Source organism: Anguilla anguilla, chromosome 8 (assembly GCF_013347855.1).
Source record: "Anguilla anguilla isolate fAngAng1 chromosome 8, fAngAng1.pri, whole genome shotgun sequence".
Classification (NCBI taxonomy): domain Eukaryota; kingdom Metazoa; phylum Chordata; class Actinopteri; order Anguilliformes; family Anguillidae; genus Anguilla; species Anguilla anguilla.
In genome coordinates this window covers 21,644,566-21,671,655 of record NC_049208.1, presented here as the reverse complement: position 1 = coordinate 21,671,655, position 27,090 = coordinate 21,644,566, and the positions used below count along the sequence as shown (strand labels likewise).

At 44.7% G+C, this 27,090-nt stretch overlaps 1 protein-coding gene across 7 annotated transcripts in view; it reads left to right on the top strand.

Annotated features, from left to right (window-relative positions):
- The window catches only part of obscnb (obscurin, cytoskeletal calmodulin and titin-interacting RhoGEF b), a 129,745-nt gene that overhangs the window by 59,865 nt on the left and 42,790 nt on the right, over positions 1-27,090 (top strand). For 4 of the 7 annotated variants that reach the window (XM_035428900.1, XM_035428899.1, XM_035428905.1 and 1 more), the window contains exons 41-56: positions 9,191-9,457; positions 10,460-10,726; positions 11,147-11,413; positions 11,966-12,232; positions 12,794-13,063; positions 13,447-13,713; positions 14,304-14,570; positions 15,311-15,586; positions 16,576-16,842; positions 18,073-18,345; positions 21,025-21,291; positions 21,821-22,096; positions 22,550-22,822; positions 23,680-23,970; positions 25,111-25,380; positions 25,678-27,027. In XM_035428900.1, the coding sequence (XP_035284791.1) occupies positions 9,191-9,457; positions 10,460-10,726; positions 11,147-11,413; positions 11,966-12,232; positions 12,794-13,063; positions 13,447-13,713; positions 14,304-14,570; positions 15,311-15,586; positions 16,576-16,842; positions 18,073-18,345; positions 21,025-21,291; positions 21,821-22,096; positions 22,550-22,822; positions 23,680-23,970; positions 25,111-25,380; positions 25,678-27,027 (5,415 nt within the window). Of the gene's footprint in view, positions 1-6,627; positions 6,709-7,149; positions 7,204-9,190; positions 9,458-10,459; positions 10,727-11,146; positions 11,414-11,965; positions 12,233-12,793; positions 13,064-13,446; positions 13,714-14,303; positions 14,571-15,310; positions 15,587-16,575; positions 16,843-18,072; positions 18,346-21,024; positions 21,292-21,820; positions 22,097-22,549; positions 22,823-23,679; positions 23,971-25,110; positions 25,381-25,677; positions 27,028-27,090 lie in introns of all 7 variants that reach the window. The other 3 variants (XM_035428903.1, XM_035428902.1, XM_035428901.1) reach the window with 2 other exon arrangements.

Sequence of the window (27,090 nt, the reverse complement as noted above, 5' to 3'; positions counted from 1 at the left end):
AATGTTTAGGTTGAAGATATCAAGCTGGTTCTAAATGTTGGAGTCCTGGTGTTAGCCACTGAGACACTGGTCGTTCCTTTCATTTCTGAAGAAGAGGTCTAGAGTCTGAAGTCTAAAGATCTTTACTGTGGCAATGTTGCATGAAGGTGTCAATGAGCTGAGTGGTAGTAATTTTTTGGCTCCATATGTGTTTGATCATAATTCCAGAGGTCCCTGTTTTGCCAGTTACTTCCACACAAGAACTGGAGCAGAAGGATACTACAGAGGGTGGAGATGCCCATGGTAGGAGAGTGTGTGCAGTCCAATTTGTCCTTTGTTCCTCCACACTTGCCTGTTGCTGATAACAATTGCCTACTGCAAAGTGGGCCTAGTGCAGCAATGGCTGTGGTTGAGTTATCTTTGGAGAAAGATCATGTGCGTCTTGAAATTCAATTGCACATAGTCATTGCGTAGTGTTTCTTGATTTACTTGAAGGTGACTAAAGAAGGTCAATGTTTTAGTTGAAGATATCAAGCTGGTTCGAAATGTTGTAGTCTTCGTGGTAGCCACTGAGACACTGGTTGTTCCTTTCATTTCTGAAGAAGAGGTCGAGAGTCTGAGGTCTAAAGATGTTTACTGTGGCAATGTTGCATGAAGGTGTCATTGAGCTGAGCGGTAGTAATATTTTGGCTTCATATGTGTCTGATCATAATTCCAGAGGTCCCTGTTGTGCCAGTTACTTCCACACAAGAACTGGAGCAGAAGGATACTACAGAGGGTGGAGATGCCCATGGTAGGAGAGTGTGTGCCGTCCAATTTGTCCTTTGTTCCTCCACACTTGCCTGTTGCTGATAACAATTGCCTACTGCAAAGTGGGCATAGTGCAGCAATGGCTGTGGTTGAGTTATCTTTGGAGAAAGATCATGTGTGCCTTGAAATTCAGTTCCACATAGTTATTGCGTAGTGTTTCTTGATTTAGTTGAGGGTGTCTAAAGGAGGTCAATGTTTAGGCTAAAGATATCAAGCTAGTTCTAAATGTTGGAGTCGTGGTGGTAGCCACTGAGACACTGGTCGTTCCTTTCATTTCTGAAGAAGAGGTCTAGAGTCTGAGGTCTAAAGATGTTTACTGTGGCAATGTTGCATGAAGGTGTCATTGAGCTGAGCGGTAGTAATTTTTTGGCTCCATATGTGTTTGATCATAATTCCAGAGGTCCCTGTTGTGCCAGTTACTTCCACACAAGAACTGGAGCAGAAGGATACTACAGAGGGTGGAGATGCCCATGGTAGGAGAGTGTGTGAAATACAATTTGTCATCTGTTCCTCCACACTTGCTTGTTGCTGATAATAATTGCCTGCTGCAAAGTGGGCATAGTACAGCAATGGCTGAGGTATGAGTTATCTTTGGAGAAAGATCATGTGTGTCTTGAAATTCAATTGCACATAGTCATTGTGTAGTGTTTTTTGATTTACTTGAAGGTGACTAAAAAGGTCAATGTTTTGGTTGAAGATATCAAGCTGGTTCGAAATGTTGTAGTCGTGGTGTTAGCCACTGAGACACTGGTTGTTCCTTCCACTTCTGAAGAAGAGGTCTAGAGTCTGAAGTCTAAAGATCTTTACTGTGGCAATGTTGCATGAGGGTGTCAATGAGCTGAGCGGTAGAACTTTTTTGGCTCCATGTGTGTTTGATCATAATTCCAGAGGTCCCTGTTGTACCAGTTACTTCCACACAAGAACTGGAGCAGAAGGATACTACAGAGGGTGGAGATGCCCATGGTAGGAGAGTGTGTGCAGTCCAATTTGTCCTTTGTTCCTTCACACTTGCCTGTTGCTGATAACAATTGTCTACTGCAAAGTGGGCATAGTGCAGCAATGGCTGTGGTTGAGTTATCTTCGGAGAAAGATAATGTGTGTCTTGAAATTCAATTCCACATTGCTATTGCGTAGTGTTTCTTGATTTACTTGAAGGTGACTAAAGAAGGTCAATGTTTAGGTTGAAGATATCAAGCTGGTTCTAAATGTTGGAGTCTTGGTGGTAAGCACTGAGACACTGGTTGCTCCTTTCACTTCTGAAGAAGAGGTTTAGAGTCTGAAGTCTAAAGATCTTTATTTTGACAATGTTGCATGAGGGTGTCAATGAGCTGAGCGGTAGTAATTTTTTTGGCTCCTTATGTATGTTTGATCATAATTCCAGAGGTCCCTGTTGTGCCAGTTACTTCCACACAAGAACTGGAGCAGAAGGATACTACAGAGGGTGGAGATGCCCATGGTAGGAGAGTGTGTGCAGTCCAATTTGTCCTTTGTTCCTCCACACTTGCCTGTTGCTGATAACAGTTGCCCACTGCAAAGTGGGCATAGTGCAGCAATGGCTGTGGTTGAGTTATCTTTGGAGAAAGATCATGTGTGCCTTGAAATTCAGTTCCACATAGTTATTGCGTAGTGTTTCTTGATTTAGTTGAGGGTGTCTAAAGGAGGTCAATGTTTAGGCTAAAGATATCAAGCTAGTTCTAAATGTTGGAGTCGTGGTGGTAGCCACTGAGACACTGGTCGTTCCTTTCATTTCTGAAGAAGAGGTCTAGAGTCTGAGGTCTAAAGATGTTTACTGTGGCAATGTTGCATGAAGGTGTCATTGAGCTGAGCGGTAGTAATTTTTTGGCTCCATATGTGTTTGATCATAATTCCAGAGGTCCCTGTTGTGCCAGTTACTTCCACACAAGAACTGGAGCAGAAGGATACTACAGAGGGTGGAGATGCCCATGGTAGGAGAGTGTGTGAAATACAATTTGTCATCTGTTCCTCCACACTTGCTTGTTGCTGATAATAATTGCCTGCTGCAAAGTGGGCATAGTACAGCAATGGCTGAGGTATGAGTTATCTTTGGAGAAAGATCATGTGTGTCTTGAAATTCAATTGCACATAGTCATTGTGTAGTGTTTTTGATTTACTTGAAGGTGACTAAAAAGGTCAATGTTTTGGTTGAAGATATCAAGCTGGTTCGAAATGTTGTAGTCGTGGTGGTAGCCACTGAGACACTGGTTGTTCCTTCCACTTCTGAAGAAGAGGTCTAGAGTCTGAAGTCTAAAGATCTTTACTGTGGCAATGTTGCATGAGGGTGTCAATGAGCTGAGCGGTAGAACTTTTTTGGCTCCATGTGTGTTTGATCATAATTCCAGAGGTCCCTGTTGTACCAGTTACTTCCACACAAGAACTGGAGCAGAAGGATACTACAGAGGGTGGAGATGCCCATGGTAGGAGAGTGTGTGCAGTCCAATTTGTCCTTTGTTCCTTCACACTTGCCTGTTGCTGATAACAATTGTCTACTGCAAAGTGGGCATAGTGCAGCAATGGCTGTGGTTGAGTTATCTTCGGAGAAAGATAATGTGTGTCTTGAAATTCAATTCCACATTGCTATTGCGTAGTGTTTCTTGATTTACTTGAAGGTGACTAAAGAAGGTCAATGTTTAGGTTGAAGATATCAAGCTGGTTCTAAATGTTGGAGTCTTGGTGGTAGCCACTGAGACACTGGTTGCTCCTTTCACTTCTGAAGAAGAGGTTTAGAGTCTGAAGTCTAAAGATCTTTATTTTGACAATGTTGCATGAGGGTGTCAATGAGCTGAGCGGTAGTAATTTTTTTGGCTCCTTATGTATGTTTGATCATAATTCCAGAGGTCCCTGTTGTGCCAGTTACTTCCACACAAGAACTGGAGCAGAAGGATACTACAGAGGGTGGAGATGCCCATGGTAGGAGAGTGTGTGCAGTCCAATTTGTCCTTTGTTCCTCCACACTTGCCTGTTGCTGATAAGAATTGCCTGCTGCAAAGTGGGCATAGTACAGCAATGGCTGTGGTATGAGTTATCTTCGAAGAGGGATCATGTGTGTCCTGAAATTCAGTTCCACACAGTTATTCCATAGTGTTTCTTGATTTAGTTGAAGGTGACTAAAGAAGGTCAATGTTTAGGTTGAAGATATCAAGCTGGTTCTAAATGTTGGAGTCGTGGTGTTAGCCACTGAGACACTGATTATTCCTTTCACTTCTGAAGAAGAGGTCGAGAGTCTGAGGTCTAAAGATGTTTACTGTTGCAATGTTGCATGAAGGTGTCATTGAGCTACGCGGTAGTAATATTTTGGCTCCATATGTGTTTGATCATAATTCCAGAGGTCCCTGTTGTGCCAGTTACTTCCACACAAGAACTGGAGCAGAAGGATACTACAGAGGGTGGAGATGCCCATGGTAGGAGAGTGTGTACAGTCCAATTTGTCCTTTGTTCCTCCACACTTGCCTGTTGCTGATAACAATTGCCTACTGCAAAGTGGGCATAGTGCAGCAATGGCTGTGGTATGAGTTATCTTCGAAGAGGGATCATGTGTGTCCTGAAATTCAGTTCCACATAGTTATTCCATAGTGTTTCTTGATTTAGTTGAAGGTGACTAAAGAAGGTCAATGTTTAGGTTGAAGATATCAAGCTGGTTCTAAATGTTGGAGTCGTGGTGTTAGCCACTGAGACACTGATTATTCCTTTCACTTCTGAAGAAGAGGTGGAGAGTCTGAGGTCTAAAGATGTTTACTGTGGCAATGTTGCATGAAGGTGTCATTGAGCTACGCGGTAGTAATATTTTGGCTCCATATGTGTTTGATCATAATTCCAGAGGTCCCTGTTGTGCCAGTTACTTCCACACAAGAACTGGAGCAGAAGGATACTACAGAGGGTGGAGATGCCCATGGTAGGAGAGTGTGTGCAGTCCAATTTGTCCTTTGTTCCTCCACACTTGCCTGTTGCTGATAACAGTTGCCCACTGCAAAGTGGGCATAGTGCAGCAATGGCTGTGGTTGAGTTATCTTTGGAGAAAGATCATGTGTGTCTTGAAATTCAATTGCACATAGTCATTGCGTAGTGTTTCTTGATTTACTTGAAGGTGATTAAAAAAGGTCAATATTTAGGTTGAAGATATCAAGCTGGTTCTAAATGTTGGAGTCTTGGTGGTAGCCACTGAGACACTGGTTGCTCCTTTCACTTCTGAAGAAGAGGTCTAGAGTCTGAAGTCTAAAGATCTTTACTGTGGCAATGTTGCATGAGGGTGACAATGAGCTGAGCGGTAGTAATTTTTTTGGCTCCTTATGTATGTTTGATCATAATTCCAGAGGTCCCTGTTGTGCCAGTTACTTCCACACAAGAACTGGAGCAGAAGGATACTACAGAGGGTGGAGATGCCCATGGTAGGAACGTGTGTGCAGTCCAATTTGTCCTCTGTTCCTCCACACTTGCCTGTTGCTGACAACAATTGCCTACTGCAAAGTGGGCATAGTGCAGCAATGGCTGTGGTTGAGTTATCTTCGGAGAAAGATCATTTGTGTCTTGAAATTCAATTGCACATAGCTATTGTGTAGTGTTTCTTGATTTACTTGATGATGACTAAAGAAGGTCAGTGTTTAGGTTGAAGATATTAAGCTGGTTCTAAATGTTGGAGTCCTGGTGTTAGCCACTGAGACACTGATTATTCCTTTCACTTCTGAAGAAGAGGTTGAGAGTCTGAAGTCTAAAGATGTTTACTGTGGCAATGTTACATGAGGGTGTCATTGAGCTGAGCGGTAGTTATATTTTGGCTCCATATGTGTTTGATCATAATTCCAGAGGTCCCTGTTGTGCCAGTTACTTCCACACAAGAACTGGAGCAGAAGGATACTACAGAGGGTGGAGATGCCCATGGTAGGAGAGTGTGTGCAAACCAGTATCTCCTTCGTAAATGGACTGCATTTATATAGTGCTTTTATCCAAAGCGCTTTACAATTGATGCCTCTCATTCGCCAGAGCAGTTAGGGGTTAGGTGTCTTGCTCAAGGACACTTCGACATGCCCAGGGCGGGGTTTGAACCGGCAACCCTCCGACTGCCAGACATTCGGTCTTACCTCCTGAGCTATGTCGCCCCTCTTCTCGGGGCCGCGTAACTAGTTAGCATGCCGGAGTCTTGTCTTCGTGCACTATATGTACTGTTGTTCTACTGTTCAATGGGTCAAATCATTTGACTGTAATTATCAAATGCACTCAGACTATTTAAGGGCTTATGCAATTCATTCAAACAAAAACAAACCTTCCTGGATGTTTCAAGCCCTATATCTCAAGGTCTGCTTTAATTGTTGTATGGAAACCACATACAGTAGTGGATGTGAGGCTCCTGAAAAGTGAAAAATGTGTAAAGTGAGCTGTGCTTTTCTGCAATGACTCATGTTCCTAGGGTGGACTGAAGAACAAGCATTGATATGTCCCAAAGATGCACGTACATCTCAGTTTTCAGGCCACTAATTTTCCTGTTTTGTGGAGCTTCAAGGTTTAGTTGAATCTGACAAAAATGTATGTCTAGTCTGATTGCATTGCACCTGTCGTGTACAAACTATGTGTGTTTCAATGAATCTATGGGTCTGTTTTTTCCTTGTGCCTTAGATTTTTGATCATCTTGCATGGAAAAATAATTCCTGTTAGTGCATTGAGTTGTCTTATTGTCTGCAAATTTGTGGCTAAAACAATTAGATACTGCTAAGTGGGTATATCTCAGCAATTTTTATTGATATTTTACCAGGATCTTACAAGGGTATTGAAGGTCTTACTTTCCAATTAAAGTCAAGTTGTTTCTAAATTTTGGAATTCATGTCATAGCTGCTGAAACACCAGTTGTTCCAGTCCCTCCTGAACATGGGGTCCAGAGTCTGGAGTCTAAAGATGATGGACAGGTTGATGGTACGAAAGTATGAACCATCCTCATTGTTTACTGCCTGAAACCTGGCTGTACCTGCACTGGTCCTTAAAATGCTGTTAATAATTCAATGTTTCTGTGTGTCTGCACAGTGGTAAACAACCACGGGTAGTTAAAATATGATAATCTTTAAATCTTACTAGACCAAATGACAGCACTTTCTTTGACCGCAGTCATAATGCTTGTAATGCATTGGCTCTGGTATTTGTTACAGAAAGCAATTGCTTTATTTGTCTAGTTCCTTAAGCATGGACTTTGTCTCGTTTGCCTTTGGAGAGCAGTTGTTTCGATTTTGTGCCGTGAAGAGGATTTTTGGATGCGAGCTATGTTTTCTGTTGCAAGCTCTTTTTTTGGCGGGTAACAGGTTATTGGAGTTGAACTTCACAATTTGCTTTCCCCCCCTTTTCCATGCTGTTTGATCTCAGCCCCTGAGCCAGTTCTCCCAGAGCTTGAGACCAAAGTGAAGGACCAACCAGATGGTAGGAGGAACTGTTGTTTTTTTTGCCTGTTGGATAAATTTGTCTTTTTGTCTGCATGAATTGGCCCCCGAGAATTTTCCGGTCACCCACAGCATACTGTCAAGTTGACAAAGGGTAAAAATAAATCATTGCGTATCTGGACATTTAGTCTTATTTTCTTTGGATTCTGTTTTTGGATATGCTTGATCGCTCTCTGTACCACCACCTCATAGGTTTGTTAGTGTTAGATTTCTTAAAATAATACCATTGTACTTCCCCTTTCTCCTTAAGTGCCACTGTACAGTGTGACTTTAGTTGAATGGTTGCGTGGTTCTGAAATGTCTTAGTGGGTGCTTTTTCTGATTGCTTTGTAAAACTATGATTTTTAAAGAAGAACATGATGGTACTGTCTCATGAGGTATTATCATAGGAACCTGAGTTACAGTATTCTACAATACAGTACAGTACAGAACAAGAATTAATGAGCATTTAACACTGGAAGTAGATAAGTCAGATTCATCAACATATTATCCACATTGTTTTTGCCTGAATGTAGTAAACTTAACATATCAGTCTCTACCACTTTTGCAGCCTTGATTTTTATTATCACAACCAATTGCTCTCCACTTAGAGAATGAAGTTGGCTGGACTTCAATCAGTAAATGAACACCTTTGAACTGTAAGTCTGATCAGCACATAAGCTAATTCTGCGTGCAATATACAGAACAGATAATAGTCTAAAATGCAGGAAATACTTATAAATAATTTATGGGCATTTATGTTTTGCAGAACATTACATAATTTCTTCGATCTCTCTTCATGAAATATCATACTATCCTATGCTTGCACGGCATTAATCGTACCTTCTGCAGTCAAATTTTATATTGTATTACTGTGGGCCTGCGTGTGGGTATTGTCCTTTTCTGGTGTCCTTGGCTCTTAGTAGATGGTCAAATTACGTACAGGTTACGTATTTGTCTGCATGTTCTCTAATAGATTCTTGTAATTTATGATTGTTCTCTGTTATCTTGAAAATGATCACGCATCCTGAGCATGTATTATAAAGACACCAAAGAGTCCTGATTCCTGATTGTCCTGATTCTGCAAGCTCAGTCAGTGTGTAGGCCCTGAATGTCCTGATTCTGCAAGCTCAGTCAGTGCGTAGACCCTGATTGTCCTGTTTCTGCAAGCTCAGTCAGTGTGTAGGCCCTGATTGCTCTGATTTTGCAACCTCAGTCCATGTGTAGGGTCTAACTGTCTTGATTCTGCAAACTAAGTTAGTGCGTAGGCCACGACTATCTAGATTCTGCAAACTCAGATAGTACATAAGCCCTGATTGTCTTGATTCTGTGAGCTCAGTCTGTGTATAGGCCTTGATTGTCCTCTGCTAGCTCGGTCAGTTATTCGGGCCAGCACCCATATGGACTCTCTGGGTTGGATGTGGCGAAGACTATAACATGAAGCAGAAGATTTGCTCTGTCAATGAAAATCTCCTGGAATGTGGAAGACTCTAGCGAAAATGAAGATTCCAGCCTTTTTATGGGTGGGCCAGAAGATAACAATCTCTCAAAGTGAACAGTGGGAGAAAGCCATACAATGACAATGGCCATGCCGTTTGTGGAGTCTGACCTTGTGTTCGGTCATCATTCATACAAGGAGCCACAATTCTACCAGAATACAAAATGTTCACTAGGGAAATATATCAGGAAATTTAATGTTTTTATTTGAAGGCTGCTAAAAGCAACTTTATTTGATTGGGAGTTATTGTTATGGACTTTATAATTCCACAAGTGCATTGTTGATCATTAAAATATTATTTATGTAATTATGTTGTTTTTTTAATATTTTGCATTTTCTAGATTTGTTGTCTTATTTGTTGTGTAGAGTAGATATATTTACTATTGATGTTGTTTCAGAGTTTTTATTTCTCTCTTTCAAGACTGTTATTTAAAATAACTGAAGAAAATATAATTGATTTATTGATTGATCTTTGCTCATGGTTCTTTAGCTCTTCCTGTGACATTCACCCGAGAGCTGAAGAATCAGGAGTGTGAGGAGGGTAGCAGTGTAGCCCTGCTGTGTGAGCTCTCTAAACCTGGAGCCTCAGTGGAGTGGAGGAAGGGGACAGAGCTGCTGAAGTCTGGAGACAAATATAAGATGAAACAGAAGGACTCTTCCATAGAGCTGAAGATCTGCCAGTTGAAACCTGAAGACTCTGGAAACTATAGCTGTATCATTGGAGACAAGCAGAGCTCTGCTCAGGTTAACGTCAATGGTAGGACGCAAGGATATTTTTCCCCAATTCATCTCACTCTGCACTTGTGGTTTTTGTTTTTGTCACCCTGCACAGCAGTCTAATCACTCTGCATTCTTATTCTTTTTGATATTCACATATTATTTTCTTCAAAGAAGCACAAGCGGCATCACTGAAGACATTTTTTTTGCATGTGGAATCCTTTACAATTGAAAATCCTTCAAGTAATTTCTTTTTTCACGTCAAACATAGATAGTTATCTTTACTGGATTGTGTTTATTACCTGCTTGTTTTTTGTTCCTCTAAAAATTTAGAATGGTTTTCATGAAATAATGTACTGGAATAACAAAGGTATATTCCATACACTAGCATTCTAGTCTTCTCCCCCCTACCCCAATAATAAATGAGGGCTGATATATCGTTATAACAAATATTTATTTCTGATTGTCTGTCAGCACAATAAATAAAATCGGGAGTGAGACATAATAAAATAATGTAAGACGGAACATTATGGAAGTGAGACTGCATAAATAAAGAAAAGAACTAATGACATTAATCAACAGAAAGAAAAAAAAGTCATTTTCTAATCTTCTTTTTCTTGCTTATCCAATTGCTGGCTGATTCACAGCCCATTTTTTCCTCACACATGGCTACTGGATTTCTTAATCATATTTTTGTCTCATCCTTTAAAATAATTTATTTTTATTGGTCCAGAAAAATGCCATTATGGTGAATGAGCGTTGGATCAGGGGTAAACATGTACGTGTAGACAAGGAATTATATTGATTTTTTTACTGAAAAATTCTAGCAGTTTGGGATTCAGACCATCTTCAAACAAATCTGATTTTGAACAATGATTTCTCTCATAACCTCCATCAATGGGTCATTTTATACTGCTTTAACTATATTTATAAAGCGTTTGCATACCACGTCTCTCAGGAAACGATTTTCAGAAAAACTGCTGGATGCTCTGTAAGTTAAAACGTTCATCACTCAGCTTAAGTTTCGGCTTTGGTTCCCCAGCTCTCCCAGTGACTTTCGTAAAAGAGCTGCAGGACCAGGAGTGTGAGGAGGGGGGCAGCGCAACCCTGCACTGTGAGCTCTCTAAACCTGGAGCCCCAGTGGAGTGGAGGAAAAGGGGTGTGGTCCTGCAGTCTGGAGACAAATACCAAATCAGGCAGGAAGGAACAGTGGTGGAGCTGGTAGTCTGCAATCTGAAGATGGAAGATATGGGCAACTATATCTGTAGTACTGGGGAAAATACGAGCGTCGCATCTCTGAAGGTCAACGGTAGGAAAGAGCCTGATCTCTTCTGCTGATCTCACTTGTCATTTCCATGTTATGAATCACTTCCATCATGTTGAAGAATGTGCTGACATTCTGCTACTTGCTTGGAAAAGCATCAGTGGATTTTCTCTTCCGAACCTGATGTTGAGAGTGGAGATGCACTGGCCGTCCTCATTCATTCATTCTCGTTGTTCATATATAATCGATCCCTGGTTTTCTTTTTTCAATGAGAAGCAAGCCACTATCTCTGTATTGGAACACATTTACGTTAAACAATATGGGCTCCTTTTCTGCTGTGCCTGAAACTCATTGTATGCGTCCACGTTTATACTCATCCAAATCTTGAAAGTTGAACCTCATGCTTTCATTTTAGCGTAAATAATAATTTATCGGTGTGTATGTGCTCTTTCTTTGAAACGACAGCTCTCCCGGTCATTTTCAAACAAGAGCTGCGAGACCAAGAGGCCGAAGAAGGGGGCAGCATCACCCTAAGATGCGAGCTCTCTAAGGCCGAAGCCCCTGTAGAGTGGAGGAAGGGGGGCATGGACCTGTGCCCCTGCGCGAAATACGAAATGAGTCGAGAGGGCTGCAGGGCTCAGTTAGTTATCCACAGTGTAGATCCAGAGGACACTGGAGACTACACCTGTGACTCTGGAGCCCGGCAAAGCACTGCCCATCTGACCGTAAAGGGTAGGCTCAACCTAAAAGCTTTAACAGCTACATTGCAAGTCACAATCCAATAAAACATCACATTCGTTGCAAGTCACAATCTAATAAAAGGTTAATACAACGTATGGGTTATTATACATATTTATAATGTATATTTAGAGATATGGCTGTTTTTAGCCAGAGGACTCTATTTAAGTGTGAATATAGCTGTGTCCAAAGATGCCCTGTGGTGTCATTTACTCATATCATGTTGGTGGGGAGATTGTCTTGTGGAGATTGAGAAGTGTTTTTTGTATATATGTATGAATGTTCTCAGGACAAGCAGTAATCGCAAGATCCTTGTCCTGTTTGTTTGCATTGTTTGTCTAGCCCATTGTGCTAGAGCAAATAGGTGTCTCTGTTAATGACAGCTTTTTTCCCAAGTGAACAGAATGTATAAATGGTATTCGTGCAAATCGTAGTTTGCTGTATTTTTCTGCAAATTGGGCTGACCATAGTGTCCATCAGGTCACTCATCCAGAGAACTAATCCAGAGAAATCTCTGCCTGCTCACCCCGCCCTCATCCCGCACAGCCCTGCCCGTATTTTTCAGGACTCAGCTAGAGAGCCTGGAGGTAGAGGCAGGGGGCACCGCCACCCTGAGCTGTGAGGTCACCAAACCTGGTGCCGTGGTAACCTGGAAGAAGGGCGACCAGGTTGTGGAGTCTAGCGATAAGTACCAAGTAAAGCAGGAGGGCACTTTGGTGGAGCTGGTAATCTACAAACTGCGGGGTGCAGACTCTGGAGAGTATACCTGCGACACCGGAGACCAGAAGAGCTCTGCCGTGCTCACTGTGCAGGGTAGGAGAGATCCCCATCGCAACCTCCGAGGGCCTACCCTCCTCAGAGCCCTAAACTGCTCCGTATGCCTTCTCCCATAACGTTCCCTCAATCAACATCTCCTCAGCAATGCCTGATTTCACACTGACAGAACAGAGCAGTGGGCAGAACAAAGTTTATTCCCTGTTGTTGCAGGCTGCTTACCCCGCAGCACTGTTGTCTAGTGGGCTTTGCAAAGCCTGTTAACACAACCATCTATTCTCACTGTGCACTGAAAGGAATTTGGTCATTTTGTTCAATTTTCTGTGTTCTTATTTCTTCTGTGTTCACACATTTTAATTTCTGAGTTATGTATCGTCTTTTCCGAAGTCTGGATTAAATTAAATCTCTGACCTGTTCTCTAATCCATTCGCAACAATCGGAGTTAGCGACAAACCATAAACAAGACAAGGTGTTGGATTAGACAGTGGGTTAGACAGAATTTTGATTCAGGCTCCGTTTAGATTAACCTCTGTACAAATGCGTTATCAAATGGGCAAATCTGAACGGTAACGTTGGCTCCTCATTGGCTTTTCTAAACAGAGCGGGAAGTGGTCATCGTTAAGGGTCTTGAGGGTCTCACGGTGCGTGAGGAAGACGATGCCCTGTTCGAGTGCCATGTCTCTCACGACAATGTGCCTCAGGTCCAGTGGACGCTACAGGGCGTCCCACTTCAGAACAACGAGATGAATGTGATTGGGGTGGTGGACCGGGTGCACACCTTAATCCTTCGGAACGTCACTCAGCAAGACTCTGGCACCGTGGCCTTCAGCGTCGGACCACTCACCTCATCTGCTAAGCTCACGGTGAGAGGTAAGGTGACTGAGGCCCTCATCAAACGCTACGTGAATTCCAAGTGTAGGAAACCAAGAAAACCACTCGGCCTCCTTCATTCATTTCTCTACTCTCATCCATTCTTTTTTGTTCACAATGAGCTCTGATGAGAAAGCATTCATCCAGGTTCATACTTGGATAACCCATCCCCATTTTATTCATCGGTTTGGTACAATAGTCCATGGATGTTTTGTCCAGAGAATTTTGCGACTGACATTTCATTGCCATCAACGGTATCCATCTGACCACATCTGGATTCACCCTCTCCTCCACCTCAAATGTTCATGTGCAACGGCGCATCTCTCTGTCGATGAGTTTCACAATGTGATGGAGAAGACCTTCCCCTCTCCTTCCTTGTCCAGCTGCCAGCGTGCCCTTTACCGGCTGGCTCCAGAACCAGGAGGCCGAGGAAGGGGGCTGTGTTGCCCTGTGCTGTGAGCTCTCCACACCTGGAGCCACAGTTGAGTGGAGGAAGGGCGAGGTCATCCTGATGCACGGGGCCAAATTTCAGATGAAGATGGAGGGCACAATGGCCGAGCTTGTCATCAACAGTCTGACTCTGCAGGACTCGGGAGACTATACTTGTGACACAGGAGACCAGCAGACCACTGCCTCTGTCATGGTCAAAGGTTTGTTCCATGGACCAGCTGGGTTATTAGCTTCCTCCATTGCAGTCCTACAAGAAGATCTACAATAGGCGGTCAAAATGCCAGCATTCTTTTCACTGCTGTTTATTATCTGAACAGTGTGTATCAATTTGTCATTTGATCTCATCTGATATTAATGCATCTGTCTTCTATGACTTGTAAAGTAGAAATCCACCATTATTCAAAGAGATATTAAGTCTCTGTGTAAATAAATGTAATGAGTCAGTGTTCAGGTGCTGGGTAGCTGTCATTTGTAATTATTGTGTCAGTTATGAAAGATGCACGCATCTGAAATGCTTTCACAACTTAATGCCTAGGATGAATTCATTAAGGGATGGTATTGATTTAGTGAGTTGAATGCATGGTAAGTGGAAGTTTTTATTTCCTGTCTGATGAACAATACAGTGTGGATATTATTGTGGTCACAAAAAGGTGCTGTCAGAATTTCCTTCAATGTTCCTCAATATTCATCTGCATCTGGTACAGAGAGCGACTTGGTGCTGAGAGCTTTCCATAAAGCGACTCCCTTAATTATTCAGAGGTAACCCATTGTCCTCTCTCTGTCCCGGCAGCGGCCCCTGTGGTGTTCGAGAAGGACCTGGAGAGCCAGGAGGCCAGCGAAGGGGAGGATGCCTTCCTTCGCTGCACAACCTCCAGCGCAGCCGCCACCGTCACCTGGAGGAAGGGCTCAGTAGTGCTCTCCCAGGGGGAGAAGTACTCCATGCAGGAGAAGGGTGCCGAGCGCATCCTGGTCATCCACAAACTAAGGCCGGAGGACGCCGCCGAGTATACCTGCGACACGGGGAAGAGCACGAGCACCGCCTCTCTCACTGTGAAAGGTAACCCTGCCATTCCAGTGAGTTCACACACACCTGCATCTGCTGAGTGCTTAACAGGGTAATGATGTCATGTTAAACAAGCCTGAGGAAACTTACAGCCACACATCCAGGTGCTCATGAAAGCTGAGCAAAAATGTCCAGGTGCTCATGAAAGCAAAGCAAAAATAGGAAATGAGAACATCTTAAAATATTTAATGAAGATTCATTCATATGAGGATTGCTCATGACTCAGCCAGTCTATAAGAGTGCTGTGTGCATCCAAAACAAGCTTATAACAGTTCTGTGTAATCACAGCATGTTTATAAGTGTACTGTGTGCAACCATGGTTGTTTTCTAACAGAATTGTTTCTAACCACAAAAGGTTTATACTGTAAGAGTACTGTGTGTAATCACAGACCATTTGTAAAAGACTTCAGTGTAATCACAGCAAGTTTATAACAATTGTATGCAACCACTGCAAGTTTATAAGAGTACTGTCTGTAACCGCAATGAGTTTATTAGAGTAACTACTCTAAGAAAAGGACAAAAATTGAACACAGGTTCGTACTTAAACATGGAGAATTTATAAGAATTCTAATGGTTTTCTCATGAAATCACTATAGCATTGCACTGCAGTCTTCTGGCTCATTTCTGCTGTAGCCATGCCTGCCAATGGTGGTCTTCTTTGCCTTCATACTGATCACTCGAGTCCTTCTGAGGACCGTGCTGAGGCATCGCTCCGCCACCCCTTTCCCCTACAGAGCACGTGCGGATCACGGTGGGGCTCCGAGACATGACCGTTAGGACCGGGGAGGACGCTTGCTTTGAGTGCACTTTGTCCCACCTGGGGGTGACGAATGGAGAGTGGTGGCTGGACTCCAACCACCTGCAGAACAATGACCTGAACCAGATGAGCTGCGAGGGCTACCAGCAGCGCCTGGTGCTGAAGATGGTGACGCCGGACGAGTCGGGCACCGTGGCCTTTGTGGTCGGTGGGGAGACGACCACCGCCAATCTGCTGGTGCAGGCGAAGCCAGGTAGAGGCAGGATGGCGAAAGGTGGAAGCGCGTCTTCGCCTCTCTCCATCGGAAGCGCTCGTTCACCCCTGCCTAGCAGACGCTGTGTGCCGCCGCAGAGCTCGGCTTGGCCTGTAGAAAGCCCCTCCCCCGCCCTGTGTCCACTACCCTCCCTTAACTCCACTCTATGTTATCCTCTCACTCATTGTCTGCTCCTTACCCCAAACCCTATCTCCACCCTGTATGCTTCAGCCTCTGCCCTCCCACCCCTATGCTGTGTCTGTCCTCCTGCTGCTGTCATCTCACCCCATACTATTTTCCGTTATCATATTGAGTGACGGGCACTGTTTCCTGTTGTCACTGCGTCAATGCTGAGGTACTGTGGTCACTTTTACCTAAAAACAAAACGGGACTGGTACACATTTGCGTATCAATATTACACATTGTGCGCTGCATGTTTTCTTACCTTTTTTTAGATGTATGAATGACATCTCTTTAAAGCTGTACTTTACCAAGCAGTAGCTCTGACCAATTAGCAAGGCTCTAATTAGGCGTGGATAGCTGTCTCAGACTTGTTTGAGACTGGAAGTGTTAGCCTCCGGACACAGCTGCCTGAAAGAGCAAGAAGGACAACCCATCATACATGACCTAGGACCCCAGCACACCCGTTAACCCCATCACCTGGAACTGAAACTTCTAGCCTGAGGATTTCTGAGGTAGAAGACAAGCACCCCAAGCTCTTTAATTACAGTGGAAGAATGAAGACATGAAGGGAAAATGCAGGGTCACCACCTGGAGCAACAATCTTACGATGACCAAAGATGGTAAACCCAGTGGGGCTGGTGTCGGTGATTTCTCCGCTGGGGAAGACTGAAGCTAAGACGGAAGCTTGTGTGCCGTGAAGAGAAACCGCTCTTGACCGTTCTGCGTTCCGCTCCGGATCCTTCCGGGAGGGCTGGCTCCCATTTCCAGGCGCTGATGTGGTCGTCTCTCTCGCCTGTTTTCCGCAGAGCCCCCCACCTCCTTCCTGCAGGAGCTGGAGAACCAGGAGGCCGAGGAAGGGGACAGCATAACTCTCCGCTGCGAGGTCTCCAGGCCTGGAGCCTCGGTGGAGTGGAGGAAGGGGGGAGTGGTGCTTCAGCCCAGCAGGAAGTACAAGATGAGGCAGGAAGGCTCCGTCCTGGAGCTGTGCATCCACGACCTGGAGCAGGATGACAATGGCTACTACACCTGCGATGTAGGGGACCAGCTGACCACAGCCTCGGTGACAGTACAAGGTAACCCTGTAGTAGCAACGACAGCAGAAGCCTTTTTGAATTCTCTTAGGGCTGACATGGATGTTCTTATGACCTGTGCAGTACTAGTGGATGTAAGCCGCCACTTCACCTGTAGAACCAAGGAGCTCATTAAGAAAAAGAAATTCAACACAAGGAAACACTCACGCATTCACACACACACACACAAACACACATGCAAATACTTCCTGATTGACTGGGTAGCATTTTTAGCTTTTAACTGACAAGATAAAAGTTAATGAACATGGAATGTAGAATGATAAAGAAAATCATGGATAATAGATATTCTCAAATTTTCATAATATGCCTCGATAAACCTCAAGATTGTGTGTGTGAGTCTGTGTGTGTGTGTGTATATGCAGCAAGGAGCCCAAAACAGTAGTGCGTTAAGGCGTGACAAAGAGGGAGTATTTAATCAGAATCAGTCTGACTGCAAAGTGTGTTGTCCTTAACACTGAGTAGCGAATGTAAACTGATGTTGCTGTTTTATCCACATATTTATGTTGATATTGTTATAAAAATTCAAAAAAATACTCCTTATATATAGGTGCAACTCAATGTTAAGGACAAGGTGCATGGGAGTACTATGATTGGAAGCCACATAATATACATAGTAAATGACACCGTAGGGTTTTCTCTCAGTTGCAGTTTCAGACAATTGCAGTGTTGGCATTATGTCGTAGACAAGTCCCATGATCCTGCACTGTAGTTTGTAATTGAATGCTGGAAGGTAGACAAATCATACTTATTGGTAGCTAGACCTTGTCTTATACAGATTTGCCCAATTTCCTCTTAGGATCAATGAAGTTATCTCTAACTATGCAGATTTCTTTGTATTTTAGTTTTTAGATCTATTAGTTATTTGATTATTTTATCTGCCTTGGTTTGGAATGAAATGTGACTTTTTACATTAATGTAATTTTATGGAAGATATTTGAATACTTCTACAGTCGCTGCTTGCAGACCCTTTTCTCTCTGATCTGTTTTATACCAGCAGTGGCAGAGCATTGCTGCAGCTCTTTGATGCAGTTAGTCATGCAGGCATACGCACAGCCAAATTCAATTATGTGCAATGGTAGTCCCAGGGAGGGGAACAAGATTTACACGCCGTGAAAGGGAGGGGGTGGGGGAAGGAAAGGCAGACGCATTTGCGGCACTTGGCCAGTTGGCCCCCGAATGGCTGAGCGGCGGTCTCTCTGCATTGCTCCACAGAGCGAGAGGCGCAGATAGTGCGCGGTTTAAAGAACACGGACATCTTTGTCGGGGAGAAGGCCGAGTTCTCCTGCCAGCTGTCCCGCCGGGCCGCTAGGCCGGTGCAGTGGTGGCTGGACGGCACCGCCCTGCGGCAGAGCAGCTTCAGCGATATCGGGGAGGGCCAGGGCCACGTGCACACGCTCGTCCTAAACAACCTGGCCCCCAACGACTCGGGGACGGTCACTTTCAAAGCCGGGAGCCTGGTGTCCACTGCCAAGTTGTTAGTCAAAGGTACCGTGTTGAAAGAGGGAGGGCGGAGAACAGTTCAGGTTAACCCTTTCCCTTGGGCCCTGCATTCAAATACCATGTGTAAATTAGATTTGATAAACATTTCATTCTTTGACATGAATTATTTTAAGATGGATGACTTACTTGGATGACCTGGGTGCTCAAATGCATGCAGTAAAGATTCAGGATTCCTTCATTATATTCACCTGTTAATATTTACATCATGAGAATATTTATTGATTGGTACAGTACGCAGCTTAGAGGGTCATTGAACGGTTCACTTAATGAATGAGTGAACATCAGGAGCATTAAATTTGATCTTATTTGAGTTTTTAGTTTCTTGGCCCAAAAGCCCTTTTACTCAAATCATGGACCTCAAGGGCTGAAAATTGCTGGTTTTCCACTCTCCCCTTACATGGGAGTCAAGTGTGAATAGAGTCTGGCCAGTCAGTGGCACTAATTGTGCCACCTGCGAGAAAAGAAAGCCAGGGCTGGATCTCGATTCGATGGCCAGATTTGAGTATCCATGCCAAAAAGGATGCAAATGGGAAGTGCAGGTGTCCAGTCTGAAAAGGGTTAATATCTGTCTGTGATTTGGACAGGTGGTGATGTTCTGTGCCACTATAGCTGCATGAACAACTGTCTTGGTTGCCCCATTTTAACCAAAGAACCACGCTTAAGTGTTTCATGCTGTATGCTTCCATCCACTTTGGATTCAAACATACAAGTGGGAGCAACACGACTGGGTGGTGCCTACCCATCAAAAATTAATAATGTCAGTGTAAGCCTGATCTTGTCATGGAAAGTTGGTGACATAACAGGCTGCTTCATCAGTTTATCCATTTTGGCAATTAAGGATATATAAGTAAAAATAACATTATTCTTGTTCTTGTTCAGTTGCACGTTTTCCATGTAGGGAGGGCACATACTTTATATATAGGTATAGGTGTTTGAGGAGTCCTTTTATTAAAACAAAATGTTTGTCTTAAATGCTAAATCAGGAAGATCTGTTGGAAGCAGATGATAGTTTCTATGGTGCAGATGTGTAATGAAGCGACGTAACACTTGGCACACATGACCAATGGATTTATTCAGTATCTGAAAAATTCAGGAAAGAGTGCATTCCCAGGTCGCATATACCCTGACTTTTGACGTGTCTCAAGTGATTTAGGCAGGGTTTCAATCAGCATTTGTCCTTAACTTTGACTTTTGAAACTAACTTGCTACACTGAATTTACGAAGAAAACGTGTGACACTAGTGTTCACCAGGATGTCAAACTTAAGGACATGGATTGAATTTATATAATCTTATCTTGTAAAATAGTGTTAACATTATTGTTAATGAACATGCGGTAACTGAATAATAAAATAATTTGCACATCATATTTTACTTGTTTTATTTTTTATAACCAATAAGCATCAAATTATTTAATTTTTTTCTGTTTTCAGATATAAGATATATATATATATATATATATATATATAAGATAATATTGAAGTATAAAATGTTCTTAGATATCATTACAAAAATTTAGGCAACTAAGCAGAAATTAAGATATTTTTTTCAATAATTTAAACTCTTAATAGAAAGCCTTTTAGGAAATGAATCTTGTAAATTTAAACTCAGGTAATTGTACCTTCATTAGAATACCACAACATGACATGGAACCATAAATGCTCATTTGGATATTTGCTCCCCGGAACTGATTGCATTCATTGAGGAGTACCTACTCTATGCACTGGTATTATTCTCGTCTTCTCATTTGACAGGGAATTCTTGGTACTTACCTCAATGTATGTCATGAATTCTGGAATCAGAGTGGATATTGACCACAATGCATTGACAATGACACTTCATTTGACACGAAAATTCACTTTTTTCGTAGTAAAACAGTTGGTGTGGTAGTATATTGTTATTATATTCAGATTTGAATTTCCCGTTATCCTATGTTAAGCCAAGATAATAAGAAGCCATTTAACTAATAGCTTTCGTGTATTTACAGTGAAAGTGTATGAAACAGCAGTCCAATCAGAATGGTAAAAACAACCATGAGGTAATGAGGAAAATTCATTATGAGTACAGTATAAATGTGGCTTTAAGAAGGAAAACCCATGACTTGTTGCTCCTGCTCCGCTTGCACTGGCCAGATCCACCATCATTGCTCACGCTCATCTCCCAGCCTAAAGCACTAAAGCACTAAAAACTGGCTGAATCCTCCACCCCTCGAACCTGCCCTTTTGTGTGCACCCCCCACCTGCCCTGACTTCTCCTCATTTTGCTTATGGCACTTGTGGTGTGTGGGTGCTGCTGTGCCCAGGTATCACTGGGGACACATTGCAGTGTTATTTTTTCTGCTTGGGATAGTTCACTCATATTTGCAACGACAATATGCTGTGTCGCATTTATTGGCTGACTATCATCTGTCTACAAATGAAGGACTTCCTGAGGAGTTTCCTCACTGGAGTGACCAATTTAATTGCTCAACAAAATGGCAGATTGAAAATACTCCAGCCTTTCCTCCTCAGAATAAGTCAGCCAATATAGAATATGTTTGGAGAGAGAAAAAAAAGTTTTTGTCCAAGGTTTTTTTGTAGTCACCCTACTTGGGGGTGCATGTCCTGACCCCCTCGGCATGTGCTCGAACCGACCCAACCCCCCCCCCCCCCCAAAAAACCTCTCAGATCCCACAGTAGAAGTGGTGAGCGCCATGGAGGACCTGAGAGTGGTGGAGGACCAGCCGGCCGAGTTCATCTGCCAGTACTCACGGCCGGTTAAGGCCATGTGGAAGAGGGACGGGCTCCCGCTGCAGCCGGACGGCCAGCGGGTGCTGGTGGAGCAGGACTGGAACGTGGCCCGGCTGCACATCAGCCGTGCGACCGCGCAGGACAGGGGGACGTACTCCTGCGAGGCGGAGGGGACCTGTGTGGTGGCCCTCTTGGAGGTGCAAGGTGAGCGCCCATATGCGCGCCCCCCCCTCTTTGGATTCCTCCCTTTCCTGCCCGTGGTTTTGGGTACCCAGCTCGAGCCACGTCACCTCGACATGTCAAGTTGATTGCGATCTGTGATCTTTTTCCCCGTACACTTTTTGTCACCGGTTCGAGTGGGAGGGAGGACATAAAGCTAACATGATTGTTGGTGGTTATTTAAATGGAGTAGTTCTGTATGATTACAGAGAAACACATCTGCAGATGGGCTCTGTGCAGTTGCTTGTGGCAGAATAATTTGGTAGTGGCGTCATCCCTGATTGTGTGCGTGTATGCTTTTGGGTGTTTGCTCATTGCGTATTTCTGTGTTAATCGGCCGTGCTAGCTTTTCATTTCTTCACCTCTACGCTCTTTATTTTGGGCTTATGGAAAGGGTGCATAAGCAAGAAACAATCCTGTCAAATAAAGATGGACTCCTGCCATGTCCTTATTTGCTTCTAAGTTCAGTTGACGTAGCTATAACATGCCATTCAGCGCTGTTGCTCTTCCACAGCCAAGCCCATTGACATCGTCCAGGGCCTGGAGAACGTGGAGACCTTTGACGGTGGGGAGGCTCTGTTTGAGTGCTCACTGTCCCGGCCAGAGAACCAGAACTGCCACTGGCTCGTCGACGACAAGCCAGTGAAGGAAACGCCAAATGTGGAGATTGTGTCCTTTGAGAGTGGCCGGCGCCACCTCCTGCTGCTCAAGGATCTGCACGCTGGAGACAGCTGCAGGGTCACCTTCATGGCCGGCAATGCCGTCTCCTCTGCCTTCCTGACTGTTAAAGGTGTGTATCGGATTTAGAGATTGTAACTCAGGTTACAGGTTACAGTGTGATAAGCACTGGGACACACTGCAGCACAAGTGTTTTATCTATTATAAGATATTATTTTAAGCCAGGGGTAGGCAACCTTGGTCCTGAAGTGCCAGAGATTGTCCTGGTCACCTATAACTGCATAATTGGATTGATTATTAGGCTTAATGATTGCAAGTGAGCATGTGCTGGAGGTATTCAGCTGTTTCTCCATTCAAGCTCTGGATAGTGTTGTCAGGCTCTAAATTATCGATCAACAAAAACCAGAAGGGAACTCCAGGACCAGGGTTGCCCACCCTTCTTTTAAGGGTGGAATGGGAAAATGCTCTTGTGAATTGTGATGGCTTGTCAGAAAAAAATTCTGAATTTTGATTGAAGGCTGGGCGTTTGCTGCGCTTGTTCACTGTGCCGGTTTTGCGTTTGTAGGCTGGCAGCTCAATGTCGTGAAGCACCTGGAGGATAAGGAGGCAGCCGTGGGCCAGCAGGTGGAGTTCAGCTGCGTGCTAAGCGAGGCAGTGCCAGTCAGCGAGGTTGCCTGGTACGCCAATGGCGCGGAGCTCCGTCCGGATGATAGCTGGTCCCTGCAGGCAGACGGCTGCATTTACCGCCTCATCTTGAAGGAGGCCAGGGCCCAGCCCCCTCTGGAGATCACTTTTGCCGCCCGTGATGCCATCTCCATCGCCAAGCTCACAGTCATTGGTGAGCAGCCCCTCCCCAAACGCTGTCCATATAAGTCCATGTGCTCTGTGTCTTTGGTCAAGAGAGCAAATGGCAGTAAAGCATTAGGAAAATTAGTATCCAGAATTCAGAGATGTCTACAACTTCAAATTAAAATGGAAGTAACCATTTCCACATATTTATGTTTAAAATATGCACCATATAGCTCTGCGAATGTGAATTAGAACATGGGACACAATACAAAAAACGAAAAGGTGTGAGTGTGTAAATACTGAAGGTTTTGTCCATGCACATGGTACAGTGTGCTATACAGGAGAATCACAACGCACACTGTGTAATATTGTACATATTCAGATTCTATACTGTACAAAAATAAATGAATAAAATCTCATTACAGGATTGCAGGGTTATTGTTAGGATTTTTATTTTTTTCCCATAAGGAGAAGCAACTTACATAATTTACCACTGATTTATGGTATTTCTTTAAAATGATCATCTCGTCTCATACTTGTATTTTCATTTCAGCATTATTAAGAGATTTAAGGGTTTTGGGGCCAAATTGGAATGACATATGTCATGGCTGAAAGTAAAGGTAAAGCCAGTGATTAGGAATTGAAAAAAACATATGAGATTGGAGTGCTGTTACATATTTTATTTGCGATAAAAAATTACCTTTGTATTAGAATTCATATGATGATTTTTGTTATTCATTTAGGATAATCTTAAAATAGTGCGTAATTTTCTCTACTCCACAAATGAAAATCTGGTCAGAAAAAAGCACTGGTTTTTCCTCTACATTCTATGTTAGCACCATCTCATTCATGCTGACTCCACCCCAACACCCCCTCCCCCTGACCCCCCCCCCCCCACCCACATAGCTCTCCCCGACCCCCCCGAAGACCCTGAGGTGGTGAGTAAGAGCGACCAATCGGTGACGCTGTCCTGGTACACGCCCCTGAATGATGGGGGCAGCCCCATCCTGGGCTACAAGGTGGAGATGCGGCTGGCCGACAGCGCCCTCTGGCTGCCGTGTCACACAGAGCCTGTCTGCAGCACCGAGTTTGTGGTGGACAACCTCATCCCTGGCACGGGGTACAGGTTCCGAGTGGCGGCGCTGAACCAGGCCGGTGTAGGGGAGCCCGTCCAGCTGCCTCATACTGTGCAGATAGGTGAGACAGGGCTCCCGTGGGTCCTTGGAAAAAATGAAAAACTGCCTGGTTTTGAATGTGGACGATTCAAGATTCTGATTTGGATTTTGCACATGGGGCTTTATTTACTGTCAGTTTATGCATTTTACAAAACTTTTTCCATACATACACGCATACTCTACAACAAAAACCAAAACTGATATCAGCTGCATATGATATTCTTGATAATCAAGTTGAGTGACTCATTTAGTTAAAACACCACGGTGTGGTACAGGGATGTGCCCTTTGGTCCTGGACCAAATCCGGACCAATGTTGACTGTGGCTGGTAGCTCCATAGGAGGGCACGCAATTGGTGGTTGCATCACCCAGGCTACGGGACGGTATAGTTAGCCAGGGTTCCTCATTTCTTCGCTATCTAGCGATGGTTGAATGGGTGCCTGTAGACTGCATGGTAAATCCAAATATGAAAGGTAGTCTTTGGTGTGAAAAGAAGCATCTGGCGGCCCCACATATTTCAGAGAGATGCAGTTGTCTACACTTTAACTCCGCAGTGGGGTTTGTGCGTGAATGCAGCTGCGGTTGCAGACAGTTAAGCATTTCAAGTTAGGGTGGGAATTGGACATGCTCAGACCAAATCTGGTTACCAAAACAATTTGCTTCTACGGTCGTTCATTTGCAAATACAATCTTTGAACATCTTGAAATTGTCCTTGAAAGTCCAAGAAATCTTTCATTAGGTATACTGTAGGAACCTGGATAAAAGTTCTGCGCATACACTGTGCAGTTTGCACAGTCTGGTCCCCCTGCGGCTTATTTGCACCAAAGGAAACTGTGCAGTGGTATTTCCATATCCTGTTTGTACAATATGGAGAAGCTTCATATTAATCTCACCTGATAAATATGTCACTATGGATTGTAGAACATATTCAACCACGCATTACTCTTCCAATCTGAAATTGACAGCATCACTACATCATGATCATGCTTCATCATGAATTTGCTTCATCATCTGTTCTTTGCATGCTTGCCCGAAACACTGATTAACTGCATTATTTCACTGCCAGTCAGCATTGTTAAATGATCCTTCATTGTTTAAATAATGTATTGCAATAGCTCATTCCCAGAGTAGTTGCCTCCCTTGAAACCTTGATTGCTCTGCAGAAACCCCAGTGACAGTGACAGAGCAACTGTCCAGCCCGCTGCCGGAAGTGGGAAAGTCGGCTCGCCTGGAGTGTCAGCTGTCCATGGAGGGCAGTTCCGTCACTTGGCTCAAAGACAGCCACGAGGTTGACTTGGGGACGAAGTACCAGGCGCTCACAGAGGGGAAGAAACAGATTCTGCTCATTTCGGAGTTTCAGCCCAGCGACCAGGGTGTTTATACATGCGTGGCCTCTGACGAGGCAGAGACCTCTGTCAACCTCTACGTGGAAGGTACCAACCGCCTCTCCTTACAGGCGTCTGCAGCCATACCACTTGATAATTTTTCAGGCTGTGGAAGCAGATATGATTGCTGTTTCCTGCTTCTGTTTTATGAAAGGATATTTGTACTGAAGTAATTCAGCTAATGTGTCATCATGCACATACCACAGTACAAGAGCAATTTGTGTAGTAGAACATTTTCATTAGATCAACAGAACCACCACAAAAGTCGTACTTGAGTAAATATAAGTTGAGCGTGCAAGTAGCTTTATGCTTTATGCTTTGAGTAAAACCATCTTTTCAATGCAGGAGCAGATGTTTCCCAGACAGGCTTGGGAGCGGAAGAGGAGGGCGGCCAGCCTAGCCTGCCCCCAGAAGCTGCCACGGAGGGAGATTTGCACCTACTCTGGGAGGCGCTGGCTAAGAAACGCCGCATGAGCCGCGAGCCCACGCTGGACTCCATTTCCGAGCTGCCGGAGGAGGACGGCAAAGAGTCAAAGGAGAAGCAGAAGGTGGATAAGGAGGAACAGAAGGTGGAGGTGAAGGAGAAAGCAAAGCCTGCTGAGCCTCTACCAAGGAAAGAGGTGGAGCCTAACTTGTACACCAGCTCGGATGATGAGTCCCCCTCCCTGGTGTCCTACCTCAAGAAGAGCAGCAAGTCCACCACAACCGTCACTGCCAGTCAAGTCCAGACTGCTTCTGCCGAAAAGTTTTACCAGCTCTTCCAGATGACAGAGGAAGTGCAGCAGGCCCCAGCCAAGCCCCCAACTGAGCCCCCAACTGAGCCCCCAACTGAGCCCCCAGTTGAACCCCCAGTTGAGCCACCAGTTGAAACCCCAGCTGAGCCCCCAGCTAAGGATGAAGACACTGAGATGCTGGATGCAGCGGTCAAGATCCAGGCAGCCTTCAAGGGGTACAAAGCCCGCAAGGACATGCGTCCCACCTTCAAGGATGTCTTCAAGGACCAGACCATGGAGCCTGGCGGCACCATCCACCTTGAGTGTGTGGCGGTGGGGAAGCCGGACAAGGTCCGCTGGCTGAAGGACGGCGAGGCCCTGGCAGACGGCAAGCACCACCACATTGACATATACAATGACGGCACCTGCTCCTTGGTCATCACTGGCGTCACCACCAAAGACACGGGTGTCTACACCTGCGAGCTGACCAATAAGTTTGGCGTGGCCAAGCACACTGGAAAGGTGACGGTGGGCAGTCTGAGGGAGTCTTCGGGGCGCCGCCCCCTGCAGCTGCCATACGGTTATAGCGCTGACAGTGAGCCTGAGAGCTCGTCGGGCAGCGAGATGGATGAATCCTTGCGGCAGGCCAGCAAGCGGCTACGGCGTCTGCTACGCAACCGCCTGCCACCGGACGTGGAGGAGGAGCCCTTCATCAGCGCTGACGAGGGCGACCTGCCGCCCCCGGACCCACATTCATACCGCGAGGACGACAATTACATCTACATCCGCTTTGATTCCCTGTCAGAGGCCCAGATGGCCTCGCAGCGCTTCCAGGAGATGTTCACCGCACAGGGGGTCCCCATAGAGACCACCATCCTGGAGGGGGGGCCGCGCAAGGTGGAGCTGCGCATCCTGAAGATGGCCTACTCTCAGGACGGCACTCAGACCCCCACACAGGAGGAACAGCCCACCTTCATAACCGGTAAGCCTCTGCTTGATCAGTGCTGCCCATTCACCCTTTGAAGCCAATCCTAAAATCAATGAA